This window comes from Ahaetulla prasina, chromosome 3 (genome assembly GCF_028640845.1).
Source record: "Ahaetulla prasina isolate Xishuangbanna chromosome 3, ASM2864084v1, whole genome shotgun sequence".
NCBI classification, from domain to species: Eukaryota; Metazoa; Chordata; class Lepidosauria; order Squamata; family Colubridae; genus Ahaetulla; species Ahaetulla prasina.
Genome location: NC_080541.1, coordinates 164,998,604 through 165,013,442, shown reverse-complemented (window position 1 = coordinate 165,013,442; position 14,839 = coordinate 164,998,604). Strand labels below are relative to the sequence as shown.

General features: G+C 38.4%; 1 protein-coding gene across 6 annotated transcripts in view; it reads left to right on the top strand.

The window, feature by feature from the left end:
* FGGY (FGGY carbohydrate kinase domain containing) overlaps window positions 1–14,839 on the top strand; it is a 195,157-nt gene that overhangs the window by 128,803 nt on the left and 51,515 nt on the right. For all 6 annotated transcript variants that reach the window (XM_058174692.1, XM_058174696.1, XM_058174690.1 and 3 more), the window contains 2 exons: window positions 6,318–6,438; window positions 9,316–9,410. In XM_058174692.1, the coding sequence (XP_058030675.1) occupies window positions 6,318–6,438; window positions 9,316–9,410 (216 nt within the window). The remainder of the gene's footprint in view (window positions 1–6,317; window positions 6,439–9,315; window positions 9,411–14,839) is intronic.

The window sequence follows — 14,839 nt, the reverse complement described above, 5'->3', positions numbered from 1 at the left end:
AGAGGTAGAAGACCTGGCTCACATCCTATTTGATTGTTGCCTGTATAAGGGGGTGAGAGACAGGTACCTTGGTCTATATACCAAAAGAATGACCCATTGGGATCCCCGTATCAAAACAACTTACTTTACGCATGGCCAGAACCTGAAAATAACAGTTAACACAGCACAGTACTTAAACAAAATGGTTCGGTTGCGATCTGCATACGTGGGACTGATTGGGGTAGATAGTAAGGGTGACACCGAAATAACTTTATGTCATTTTATTTTATTTTACATATTTATGTATTAAATTATATTGTATCTTATCCTATAACTATTGTATTTTGCCCTACTCTTATTTTAAATTGTTTTTTATACATAATATTTCTAAATAACTTTTAAAAAAAAGACATTCCAGGATATGGTGCATGGCAAGGATTAGAAATATAGATTTCTGGCTACTGGCTTTTTGCCAGAACATCAAATTATACTAATTTGGACCCAGTCCAAAATAAAGTGGGTTGTTTTTTTTAAAGGCCCCATAGATGTTCTATGGGTTCTGTTGGGGACTGGATGGGATGAAATGGACTCTGACTCAACCCTAGCAAGACAGAGTAGCTGTGAGTATTTGGATCCTCCAGATACAAGGATTTCCATCTTCGGTTTGGATGGAGTAACACTGCCCCAAACAGGTGCACAGTCTGGGTAGGCCTTCTGGACTCGTGGCTCCTGCTCAAAGACCAGGTGGCAGCCATATCCAGGAGGTTCTTTGCACACCTTTGGGGTGTGTGCCAATTGTGCCCATACCTGGACCAGGAGGCTCTGCTCACAGTAACTCATAACATTTTAACCACCCGATTAGACTACTGTATCACACTCTCCATTGGGCTGACCTTGAAGACCATTCAGAAACTTCAATTGGTGCTGAATGCAGCCATGTGGGTCGTAACTGATGCCAGACATACGGCACATGTAATACCATTCCTGCATGATGAGCTGCACTGGTTACCATGGTGTTTCTAGATGCAATTCAAGGTGCTGGTGGTTACCTGTAAAGCCCTACATGGCTAGGAACCTGAGGGATTGCCTTTTTCCCAGAGTTTCTGCCCATCCAATTAGATCAGTTGGACATGGGCATGCTGCAGATCTCATCAGTCAAAGAATATCAGCTGACAGGCAGTAGAAGACAAGCTTTTTCTGCAGCATCTCCTGCTCTGTGGAGCATCTTCCCTTTGGAGATTAGAATGTCCCCAACCCCATTAGCCTTCCATAGAGCTGTGCTCCCAACCCTGGGGTGCTACATGTGCCAAGGACATCACCTCCTGGCTATGTTATTAAAGGCCAGCTATCTTGCTTTTGTATGCACTTTGAATTAAATATTTTAATGTTTTTTCTATTTTACTGATTTTTTTTTACTATTTTATTGTTTTAAAATGTTAATTGTAATATATGTTTTGAATTGCGAGCCTCCCAGAGTTGTTTGCTGAGATGGGCGGCTATAGAAATCAAATCAGATCAGATCAATCAATCAATAAGCAAGCCCTGAGATCACAGTCTTAAATTTATGTAATATTCTACCTTCTAAATAATGTTCTCTCTTCCCAAAATTCCTGTCACAACAACATAATGTAGTGCTTTCTACTGTTGCTCTTATATAGTCTATTCCAAGTCACAACAACATGACATTCTTCATGAATTTTGTAATTGTCATTAGTCACAACACCATGTGATGTAGAGGTGAGTTTCAGCAGGTTCTAACCAGTTCTGGAGAACTGGTAGCGGAAATTTTGAGTAGTTTAGAGAACCGGTAGTAAAAATTCTGACTGGCCCCACCCCCATCTATTCTCTGCCTCCTAATTCCCAGCTGACCGGGAGGAAATGGGGATTTTTGCAGTAACCTTCCCCTGGAGTAAGGTGGGAATGGAGATTTTACAGTATCCTTCCCCTGCCACACCCACCAAGCCAAGCCACACCCACAGAACTGGTAGTAAAAAAAATTTGAACCTCACCACTGATGTGACTTCATTTGTTTCGTCTTCCTCATATATGGACATTTATAATTGATATAACCTATAAATATAGATATGTATAAAATCTGCTATGGAGCTTCTGTTCTTTGCTAGAGTGTTCCACAATATTACTCTGCCCAGTTTAGCAATAAGACCAATTTCTTGAAATTCATTTGCACAGTTTTAACACTTTCCTGGACACAAACAGGATTAATTTTTATATAGTTAGAATGTATATTTGCTAATCTTATTACTGTTCTTTGATTGTACAACAGTGGTGTACTTTCATGCCACTCTCTTTGATTTAAATAAAAAATGCAAATCTTTTCTCAGAAAATGAGAACTACTAATATTATCTTGTGAAAGACTACAATACTTCTTTGCCAAACAAGCACTATGCCATTATTTTATGCTAATGAGGTGGAAGTTTTCTCAGTTGGGTATCCTGGGAAATCCATCTATTATTATTCAAGTGTTTCTTTATACTAGCTTCTATTGTGCTTTGAAATTGAACTCACTGGTCCCTCCTGTGTTATTTTTACAGAGGTACTGCATATATAATGTAACACACTATAATATGTGTATGGGAGATATACTGAACTGGTTCTTAGTACTGGATGGAGCAACTAAAACAACAAAGAAGAACAATGGAACAGGGCCTGCCATTTTCTGTAAAATTCAGAAAATATTATTTTTAATGCTTTAAGGGCATTTTGGAAATATAACTTTCTTGCTTGGAAATTAGTCAGTATTTTATAGGAATCAAAATATTACAGTCACAATATATTAATTTACAACTGTATACAACCACATATCAGGTCACACATTGTTCACATGTATTAAATAAAATGCATATAAAGGATATAAAGTTTTATTGAGGATAAAACACATAAAAAACAGTTGCTGGAACTGGATATGTCCAGTCTTATGAAAAGGGGTGACATGATAGCACTGTTCTAATATCTCAGGGGTTGCCACAAAGAAGAGGGAGTCGGGCTGTTCTCCAAAGCACCTGAGGGCAGGACAAGAAGCAATCGGTGGAAACCAGCAGTGAAATCCACTTACCTTTGCTACCGGTTCGGGAATGGGAGCTTGCGCGCATCTCTTCTGCACATGTGCAGATGGTAAAAAACAGGATGTAATGACATCCCAGTGGGTGGGCGGAGCCTCCCACCACCGGTGCTACCAGTTCACATGAGCCAGATAGAACCAGCTGGATTTCACCACTGGTAGAAACTTATCAAGGAGAGAAGCAACTTAGAACTAAGGAGAAATTTCCTGACAGTTAGAACAATTAATCAGTGGAACAACTTGCCTCCAGAAGTTGTAAATGCTTCAACACTGGAAGTTTTTATGAAGAGATTAGATAATCATTTGTCTGAAGTGGTGTAGGGTTTCCTGTCCAAGCAGGGGGTTGGACTAGAAGACCTCCAAGGTCCCTTCCAACTCTGTTATTCTATTCTAAATATCACTTAAACTTTCTAAAAGCTCATCTATTTTCTTTCTAGTAAAGGATTTTGCAGCAAAAGTGGCATTTGCATATCTCTTAGTCTGCATAGTTTTCCTTATACAGGTAGTCCTTGACTGACAGCAGTTTGTTCAGTTACAGGACTGAAAAAAGTGGCTTATGACTGTTTTTAACACTTATGACCATTGCAGCATTCCCATGGTCATGTGATCAAAATTCAGATGCTTGTAAACTGACTCATATTTATGACGGTTGCAGTGTCCTGGGGTCATGTGATCCCCTTTTGCGACCTTCTGACAAGCAAAGTCAATGTAGAAGCCAGATTCACTTAACAGCTGTGTAACTAATTTAACAACTGTAGTGATTCATTTAGCAACTGTGGCAAAAAAGTTTATAAATTGGGCAAAACTCACTTAACAACAGAAATGTTGGGCTCAATTGTGATCGTAAGTAGAGGACAACCTGTAGTAACATATAAGATAAGGTAAAGGTAAAGGTTCCCCTCGCACATATGTGCTAGTCGTTCCCAACTCTAGGGGGTGGTGCTCATGTCCGTTTCAAAGCAGAAGAGCCAGCGCTGTCCGAAGACATCTCCGTGGTCATGTGGCTGGCATGACTAAACGCCAAAGGCGCATGGAACACTGTTACTTTCCCACCAAAGGCGGTCCCTATTTTTCTATTTGCATTTTTACGTGCTTTCGAACTGCTAGGTTGGCAGAAGCTGGGACAAGTAATGGGAGCTCACCCCGTTACGTAGCAATAGGGATTCGAACCGCTGAACTGCCAACCGTTCAGTCGACAAGCTCAACATCTGAGCCACTGAGCCACCACGTCCCTATGTGTATAAAATAGTGAATCTATATTAATTATATTGATGTTAATTCAAAAAAATTGAGTTAGTTTCACCTTAAACTTTGCTGTGACCTTTTTCAGAAAAATATAATGATATTTTTAGTGGTGTTATACTGCAGAGGAGAAAAACAGAATAACTAGGTCTGAAGTGGGGAAAAGGTTATTTTTTTTGTGTGTGTGGACATATTATAAATATTAACCTCAATTAATGTTACAGATATATAGATAAATAGGGGTTGTAGGAATTCTGAAAAATATCTACAGTGCTCTCAAGTGGTATAATTGCAGTAGTTAAGAATGAAACTATTCACAATCTCAAAGCAAGACACAATTTTTAAAAGTGAATACCTGTCCCTTAGTAATGAAAGTAATGAGATAGGATATTTTACCTCAGTCTGATGATCTCATTTGCTAGGCCAATTCTTGATTACTGCTCTCCTGTCTGGAACCCATACCATATATCTGATATCAACACAGTTGAGCGTGTCCAAAGGCATTTTACAAGAAGAGTTCTCCACTCCTCCGAAACCAATAAAATACCTTATTCCACCAGACTTGATATCCTGGGTCTAGAAAACTTGGAACTTCGTCGCCTTCAACAGGACCTGGGTTTAGCTCATAAAATCATCCGTTGTAATGTCCTTCCTGTCAATGACTTATTTAGTTTCAATAACAATATCACAAGATCTACCAACAGATTTAAACTCAATGTCAACCGCTCCAGTTTAGATTGCAGAAAACACGATTTCTGTAACAGAATTATATATGCTTGGAATGCATTACCTGACTCTGTGGTTTCTTCTCATAACCCCAAAAGTTTTACTCTAAATCTATCCACGGTTGACCTCACCACTTTCCTAAGAGGACTCTAAGGGGCGTGCATAAGAGCACAAACGTGCCTACCGTTCCTGTCCTATTGTTTCTTCCCCTATATATGTGTTTGTTTATAGTACCTTGTTTCTCCTCAAATATATGTTTATATATTATATAATCCTCTATGTTATACTTGTATATATTGTTACGACAAATAAATAAATAAATAAATAAAATAAATAAATCTCCAGAAGAGTTGGATTACATTTCCCATCATCCACATCTAATATAGTAATTAACATATTGTGTGTCATTAATTGTACCGTGCCTTTCATTAGGTTCCCTTTCTAATGCTAAGTGTTTGCCAGAACTACCTATCTTAAAGCAAAATCCTTGTGAAACTTAATCAGGATGAAATAAACAATTGAAGCTTAACTCTGCTTTTCTTAAATAACCTGGTGAAGTCTGTACAGGCATTTGCAGTACATTGTAAATCTTACAATGAACTTTGGCCATGCTTCAGAAGATGTTCAGTGTTAAATGCTGAGGGAATTCTTTAGCATTATGAGTTTGGCAAAGGGTAGATTTGGCAGTAATGTTACTTTTGAGGTTTTTATTTTCTTTCAGTTGACATCCAAAAACCAATTTTAAATACACAGTTAGTGTTCAAAGGGTTTCTCTGCATGAGCTGGAAATGCGAAACAAAAATCCCGTAAACCCATTTAAACGTTTATTTCTATTGTTTTAATTTTATTTTACTTTTTCAGAAGGTAAGTCAAAGGTTAGAGTTGAAAAAAGTGCTTTTGATCGGAGCTATTACAACTAAATTGGTTTCTAAAAAACATATTAACATGGATATAAAACAGGGATAAAAATATGATTGCTGTATGTTTAACAATGTTAATTCCTGCATTTCTTCAACTATTTGTGAATGAGGAAGAGGATATACTTCTGTGTATGTTTTTTTTGTAAGCTAATGTCTGTCTTACAATTAATCTGGAGGTGTAGATGGACAATTTAATGTTAAAAGCAGAAAACTTAGAAATGCAACATTATAGTCACTGTTGAGCCTAGCTTTTAAAAAACTTCTTTCTCATCAGTGGAAATAACTATGGCTTTTCAGCTTTTCAAAGAAACCATTTTACCTGTAGCACTTTTTGTTAATAGATATTTCTTTATGTTCTGTTGCATTTAAGTTGGGAACCAGACATATTGTAGAAACAATGCAAGTCGCAGGGCATCGTATCAACACTCTCTTTATGTGTGGTGGTCTGAGCAAGAACCCTCTCTTTGTCCAAATGCATGCGGACATTGTTGGTAAGTTTCAGAATACAGCGAAAGAAATGAGCACTAAACTGAGTCTAGCATTCCTGTTCTTTGGCTGAAGAAATTGCAGGGTGAATATTATGACACGTTCATAACAATAACAATAATCAGCAAACAATATCTTTTCGATACAGATATAGATCCTTGACTTGTAACCATTTGTTTAGTGACTATGTAAAGTTACAATGAAGTTACAATGGCATTGAAAAAAGTGACATGTTTTTCACACTTACGGCCATGGCAGCATCCCCATGGTGATGTGATCAAAAGGTGGATGCTTGGCAACTGACATATATTTATGACGGTTGCAGTGTCCCAGAATCATGTGATCACCTTTTACAACCATTTGATAACTTAACAGGGCAACTTAACAGTAACAGATTTGGAAGGGACCTTGGAGGGACCTCTAGCACAACCCCCTGCTCACACAGGAGACCTATACTAAGGATTCGAACCGCCAAACTGCCAACCTTTCTGATTGACAAGCTCAGTGTCTTAACCACTGAGCCACCTAGCTAGGCCACCTAGTCAGACAAGCAAAGTCAATGGGGAAGCCAGGTTCATTTAACAACCCTGTAACTAGCTTGACAACTGCAGTGACTCATTTAAAAATTGTGGCAAAAATGGTCATAAAATGGAGCAAAGCTCCCTTAAGAACTGTCTCACTTAGCAATGGAAATTTGGGGCTCAACTGTGATCATAAGTCGAGGAGTACCTGTAGATTGGGACTCTGCCATTGTACATTTTACCTTTCCTGGTTAATATTAATAGTGTTTCATTAGAAAAGTTAAAATCATTAAGCTGAACCACAGCTAGATGCAAGAAGGATGGATCAAATTTTTTTTGAAATTGATGAATTAGTCTGATTCACTCAAAAACAAATTCCAATGTTCCTATATAAAGGTAAGTAAATACATCAATTGAAATGGTTCATAGGACACCCCATTGTGAAATAATATTTTTGGTGCTGCCCAGAAATAACAGTTGTATTTTTCTGGTGAATTATTTCTCAATTATTGGTTGAAAGTAAATGAATAATTTTAATTTTTCAAGTAACTCAACCATGTAAACCGTGTGTTGTAGGATTTAATATGTCTATTGATCAAAGTAGGCAAGGAGTTGCATTTACTCCATAGTATTCAGTGGTGTGCTAGTATTTGCCATTTATCAAATACTAAAGGTACATAAAATTGGCTCATTTTAAATCTGAAGAAGATGTCAGGAGATTCATTTTTCAGGTCAAAATTTCAATAGCATTTATAGCAAATTACCATTCTATAAGAGGAGATCCTAATTCATCTGTCATTTACACATGAGTATTTTTGGATATATCTTGTGGTTAGAAAGAATATATATTTCACCTGTGGAAAATGTATTTCTACAGTTCTAAAAGGTTGGGATTAAAAGCAAACCATGAACCATATGAGTCCTTTATTGTTCAGACGAACCAATATGGTTTAGATCAAGTCTAAAGCTTGGGCTCTGGGTATTTTGCTTTTAGATTTGCATCTCTTCAACCTCAAACCAGGAATTGAGATCAAAATCAGCATTAAGTAATTACATTTCTTGAAAGCAGAAAAAGTGAACCAAATGATAGAAGGTCTTGACCTGGGCTAGATATGCACAACAGGCTGTTGCCACAGCGGCCTTCTTTATTTGTCCAATGTGATTTTATCAAGTGCGCACCTTTTTCCTTATCTAATTCAAATAGCTTTGCAACCAAGAGCTGCTTTCTGATGTCTAAAATTAAAGATCTATTAATAGATAATTCTGATTAAATTTTAAACTGGGGTCCTTTGACTGTATCTAATAGCCAAGCAGAACATTGGACAAAGAGGCCTTTCTGCAGCTTAGGAATTTTTCCTGATTGTAGGAACTGTGATTGACATAGGATGTCAGAGTTCATCTGACTAAAATGCTCTTAGTTCTCTTGCCCTCATTAAAATCTATCTGATAAAATAGTTAACATTCCTATATCAATCCCCTATTCTTCCAGGAAAAGACAGGGGAATACTGAATATATTACTGTTAAATTCAAGTACCGATTAGCCAATTATACGGGCTACCAATAGATAATTTCATAGACCATTTAAAAGCCTTAGATTTATATTGTTCAGAGGACAAGATGAATACATTCATTGTTTGAAGGCACTTACAATGATGTGAAACATAAGCACCAAGTAAATTAAAAAATACATTTAAAGTATGACAGCTATAAAGTCAATTTATAACTTAGTTCCTCCAGAAGCTTACACAATTGTATTTTGTCAAAATATTTTTGCCATGGAAAACCTACTAATTTCATCTATATATCCTGAGATCGTATTTATCACTAAAAGGTAAAGGTTCCCCTCGCACATATGTGCTAGTCGTTCCCGACTCTAGGGGATGGTGCTCATCTCCATTTCTGCTGAAGAGCCAGCGCTGTCCAAAGACATCTCCGTGGTCATGTGGCTGGAATGACTAAACACCAAAGGCGCATGGAACGCTGTTACCTTCCCACCAAAGGTGATCCCTATTTTTTCTACTAGCATTTTTTTACATGCTTTCGAACTGCTAGGTTGGCAGAAGCTGGGACAAGTAATGGGAGCTCACCCCGCACTAGGGATTTGAACTGCTGAACTGCCGACCTTTCAATTGACAAACTCAGCATCTTAGCCACTGAGCCACTACATTTCTTAATGCTGCCCTTGACTGTTTCCACATTGAATTTGGCTTGCATTTAATGCTTAGGGGACACCAAGAAGATCATACCAAGAAGGTATATCAGCCTTTAAAAAGAAGCAACTGTTTTAATACTTCAGGGAGAGGTGTTTCTTACATGCTTCATATCTCAGGCCCTTTAACTGATCTGTTGTCTTTGCCCAGGCATGCCTGTTGTTCTAGCCCAAGAAGTGGAGTCTGTGCTAATGGGTGCTGCTATTCTTGGAGCCTGTGCTTCTAAAGACTTTGCTTCCCTGCAGGTATGTAATCATAGAAGGTTCAAGTTGAATACAACAACTTGAACTCTGTTTTGCTTTGTTCCACCTCAGGCACGTTATAATTTAGAAGGGGAGAAAATGCAGGTTTTGATCATTACAAAAGCCAGTGGTTTTAGCCAAATTTTCTGTTTACGGGTTGGTTGGTTGGTTGGTTAAGGTTAAGTAAGGACACGGAGCACACAAGTGCTGTATAATGTGTCCTAGTCATTCAAGACAGAAATTCAGCATGGAATTGGAATTAATTTTTACTGTTGAGACAATGAGAACTTAATTTACTTTTAAAGCTAGAATTTTGATGCATCATTAGCAAATACTGATTTCTGCACTGGGAAATTAGTAGACATTCTAATTTATAAAATGTTGACACATATCACTGACTGAATATGCAGTGTACTAAATTATGTTGGTTGGTCACAATCAAGAAGAGAAATCAATTAAATTTGCCGTTGAAACAGAAGTGGCAATAGTAACAACCAGGCATGATAGTATAAAGAATTCTGATACCACTGAAGTGAATAAATGTATTCCATTTGTTGAGTTCAGTATATTTGCAGAGGTAGTGAAAAAGATTCTGTCCCTCAGTATATAGCAGTGGTTCTCAACCTTTATAGTGCTGCGACCCCTTTAATGCAATTCCCCACGATGTGGCGACCCCTTTAATACAATTCCCCACGATGTGGCGACCCCAACCATAAAATTATTTCCGTTTTGAATTTATCGCGCCTGAAGCCGTATTGGCTAGTGATCTGAACTGCTTGCGATTGCCTTGAGGACGGAGACATTAAAGCGGAGACTCCTCCCCTATTAAGTTTATTGCGCCTGAAGCCAGATTAGGCTAGCGATTGGGAGTAATTGCAGCTGGCTTGAGAGGGAGACATCAGAGCAAAGATTTCTCTCTTTTTTAATTCATCGCGCCTGAAGCCGAATTCGGCTAGCGATTTGAAGAGCCTGCAGCTGGCTTGTGGAGTCAACCATTGGAGCGTGATTCTTCGACTCATAAGTATACTTCCCATATTTCCGATGGTCTTAGGCAACCCCTGACAAATCGTCATTCGACCCCCAATAGGGTCACAACCCACAGGTTGAGAGCCGCTGGTATATAGACTAATTGAAAATAACTACCCTAGGTTCTTCAGTGGATTTTTTTTAAAAAAAACCTATTTCCTGGAGATATAGAAGAATAGGCATTATAGGTGTTTTTAGTATAATAATAATTAATAATCAGTTTGTGCTTATATTCTGTGGTAGACTCCTAAATTGTTTTTCCTCTGGATCGTTCTGACAAAAAGGGATTTTCTTTGTAGAAACATTGTGTATTAAGAACTATTTTCCATAGTCTCTTACATTTGCTTCATGAATGCCACCAAATTTCTTCTTCTGTGACAATGGTCTGATCCGCATTTACATAGGAAGAAGTCTCACTGAACTCAGAGGTGAATATTTTAATTACTCATAGCAGAGATTTGTTTGTTTGTTGTGGTACAATTATAATTGCTTTACCAGCTTGACGTCTAAGGAATAATTGTGGGACACCGGATAAAAGAAGGAAGTAATGAATAGAAGCTGTTTATTCCATTCAAGTTCTAACCCAGTCTCCAGTATAATGTTTCCATTTTTCTATTACTAAAAACAGCAAATACTATTTGCTAGAATTCATATCATCTTATTTAAGTGATACTAATATAATATTTTTTAAAAGAAGTATTTTACGGGTCTTACTATACATGCAAGTTCTTCAGTTTTTTTTAAATTGTCCATAGATGAAATTATTTCATCAACTGAGTGAATTATTATCCGAATTTTTTTAGATGAAGTACCTAGATGAAAGATATAACATCTAATAAATCATTAAATAAACAAGAATGTGAAGTAAGGATTACACTCCATTTGACAGATGACGTGGTCATTTTATTATGCTTCTGTTATCAAATGACTGAACGGCTTTATATATTTCAGAGGGATTTTTTTGGTGGACTTAATTATTGCACCTTTAATGTGATTTCAAAGCTCATCTGCTCTTTCTCCTTTGCAGGGTGGGGCTGGGATAGTAACACTTCCACCCAATGAGGAAATGTGGAAATTTTATCTGCAACCCTTCTGCCTTTAACTTTAACCCAGCAAAAGCACCAAAGTTATGTTATGGTAGGAATGGTTCAGCCTTAGAATGCCTCCATGGGGAGAGAGGAAAGACATTCAATAGAGACAGAAAACTATTCACTGTTGTCTATGGGGATTCTCAGTCATCCAAGTCATGGTTGTCCCAAAGATGCTTTTTTTTCCAAGAGGCAACTGGACTTTCTTGTTTTTTCTTTGAAGATGTTTCACTTCTTATCTAAGAAGCTTCTTCAGCTCTGACTGGATGATGGGGAATGGAAGGATTTATATTCCTTGCAGACAGCTGGTCATTTGCAACGACTTTTATAGAGTCATTGAGGCCACTTGGAGATTTATGTCCTCAGGGATCTATGTCCTTGAGTAGTGCAAATGGGTGTGAAGCCTTCTTGGAACTGCTGAAAGGACTTGTTGTGGTCCGCCAGCAGCCTGCGGAACTGGCAATGGAGTTGGATAGTGATGGGGCTGAGGAAGAGCGTGGGCAAGTCCTGGAGGCTGAGGAAGGCCCGGATGAGGGCTCTGCATCGGAGGCTGAGGTAGGGCCAGGGCCATCGGGGAGTGGGTTGCCTATTCCAGAGCCTCCAGAGACTGACAGTGGTGGGGCAGAGGAACAGGAAGAGCCTGTTCCTAATGCATGCATGAGAAGTGCTGCCAGAAGGCAAGAACAGCTCAAGCAAAGAGGATGACTTGGGAGTAGGGCCAAGAGATGATTGACCCCTCCCATAAGGCTTAAAACAGACCAGCAACGGCGTTTGGGCTTTGCCAGAAAACAACGTTGGTAGCTTCGTCTTCTTGCATTTATTTTTTGCATCGGTGTCTTCTGAACGTTTGCCAAGAAAGGCCTTTGGCAGTTTGCCTCACTGGACCAAGGTTTGTGATAGGACTGAGGAATTTGTGTTGGGAGGAATTTGCTTTAATGTAGTTGAACTATGCTAGGAATGAAGTAATTCTCAGCTGTTCGAATAAAGTTTGTTTATTTTTTCACTGACAGAGTTTCCTACTACCTACCTGGGCCTGGGTCACAACAGGACTGTGGTAGACTGGAGATAGATGATGCCATATCCTTCCCCCTTTGTTAAGAGAGGGATGTTTTGTTTCCCCAATGTACAGATCTGCACATGTCTGACTGCTTTGGGAAAACAAAAAAAAATCACTTCAAAAACGCATGGCACAACATAGGAGAACAAACCCATCAGGACAAGATTCAACAGTCTATCTGTATTTCAAAGACAAAGGCTACTCTTTTAGAGATAGCAAAGTCAACATTTTGCACAGAGAGGACCACTGGTTTGAAAGAGGGGTCAAAGAGGCCACCTATGTCAAAATTGAACAAACCTCTCTGAACAGAGGGGAAGGGATAAGGCATCATCTATCACCAGTCTGCAACATGGTCCTTTTAGCAGTTCCAGGAAGGCTCCACACCCATTTACACTACTCAGGTGACTCTGAGGACACAGATAAACCTCCAGTGGCCTCAAGGACTCTCTAAAAGAATGCAAATGGCCAGCTATCTGCAAGGAATATAAATCCTTCCATTCCCTATCATCTAGTCAGGGCTGAAATCGCGTCTTGGATAAGAAGTGAAACATCTTCCAAAGAAAAACAAAGTCCAGGTGTCTCTTGAAAAAAAGAATCTTTGTATTCACTGTTGTTTTGCTACTAAAATAATATTCTTCTGACTGTATGTTACAAGGAAAAATGGAGGGTGAAATTGAAAAGCATATAGTAAAGGTGAATCATTTTCAGTTTCAAAGGCACAGTTCTTACTTTAACAACGCAGTTGGGTCGTATGAGTCAAAATGCAGTTGGGTCGTATGAGTCAAAATGCAGTTGGGTCATATGAGTCAAATGCATAGCATTTAAATGGAAATATGTATGGGGAGAATGAGGTGGCTGGATGGAGTCACTGAAGCAGTAGGTATGAGTTTAAATGGACTCCAGAGGATGGTAGAGGATAGGAAGGCCTGGAGGAATGTTGTCCATGGGGTCGCGATGGGTCGGACACGACTTCGCAACTAACAACAACAAAATGTATGGGTAGGGGAGGGGACTCTTTATTTGGCAATCTCCCAGTTTTATCACTCACCATAACTATTTCTGACAGAGTTTATACACTTGGGCCCATGATTATTATGGGTTAATAAAAGCCATACAGTTTGTTTTTCTACTGTATATTAATCAGAACAATTGCCTTATGAAAGCTAATGATAGCTTTCTTTGCAATTTCACTTGGACTGGCCTTTGCTAATTAAATTGTCAAAGACCTACCTACAGGGAACAGAAATATTGCTCCTATTTTTTTTAGAAAGGGTGAAATAGCTGAAGTGCAGAATTACATTAAATGACAATTCTGTATTAATAAGATGATTATGGCTTGGTAACATCCTTCCTCAAACCTAGCTAGTATATTAGTCCTGCAATAATAAATCTTTTCCTCATTGTGAACCACTCAAACTCTTCTGTTAAGCTATTATTATAATTTAAAATGGTTAATAATAGTTTTCTCCTGTGAAAGGATGCTCAGTGACAGTGGCAATTTGGCTTTTATATATAAACAAGCAAATAGATCATCCTTTAAATTTCACTTTATGAGCTGTGCCACGCATACAATAGGTTGTAAATGCAGAGTTTTTCTGACAGCTGGTAAATGAACAGCTGTTGCTGTTCTGTGGATATTTCCAGCTTTTCCAGGAAATGACATTTCCTGAAATTTATCCAGTACAGGTGGTCTTCAACTTATGATCATGATTGATTTGAGTTGCTAAGCGAGACAATTGTTAAGTGAGTTTTGCATGTTTCACATTTCTTGCCACAGTTGTTAAGTGAATCACTGCAGTTTTTAAGGTTGGAAAAGGTGATCACATGACCCCTGGACCTGCAGCCGTCCTAAGTACATGGCAGTTGCCAATAGCATTCAAATTTTGATCATATGACCATGGGGATGCTGCAATGGTCATAAGTGTGAAAAATGGCCATTAGTTCCTTTTTTCAGTGCCATTGCAACTTTGAACAGTCATGAAACAAATGGTTGTACGTCAAGGACTACCTGTATTGGCACTTTCATGTAAATATAAATATAACACATTTTCCCCACTTACATTCACTTTCATATGCACCAAGACAAATTCCTTGTGTGTCCAATCACACTTGGCCAATAAAAAATTCTATTCTATTCTATTCTAATTTTTGATTACATATAGGTAGTCCTTGGATTACAACCACTTGTTCGGTGACTGTTCAAAATTATGATGGCATTGAATGAATTTTATTACAACCTGTCCCTGAAGTTCCAGGTGCCA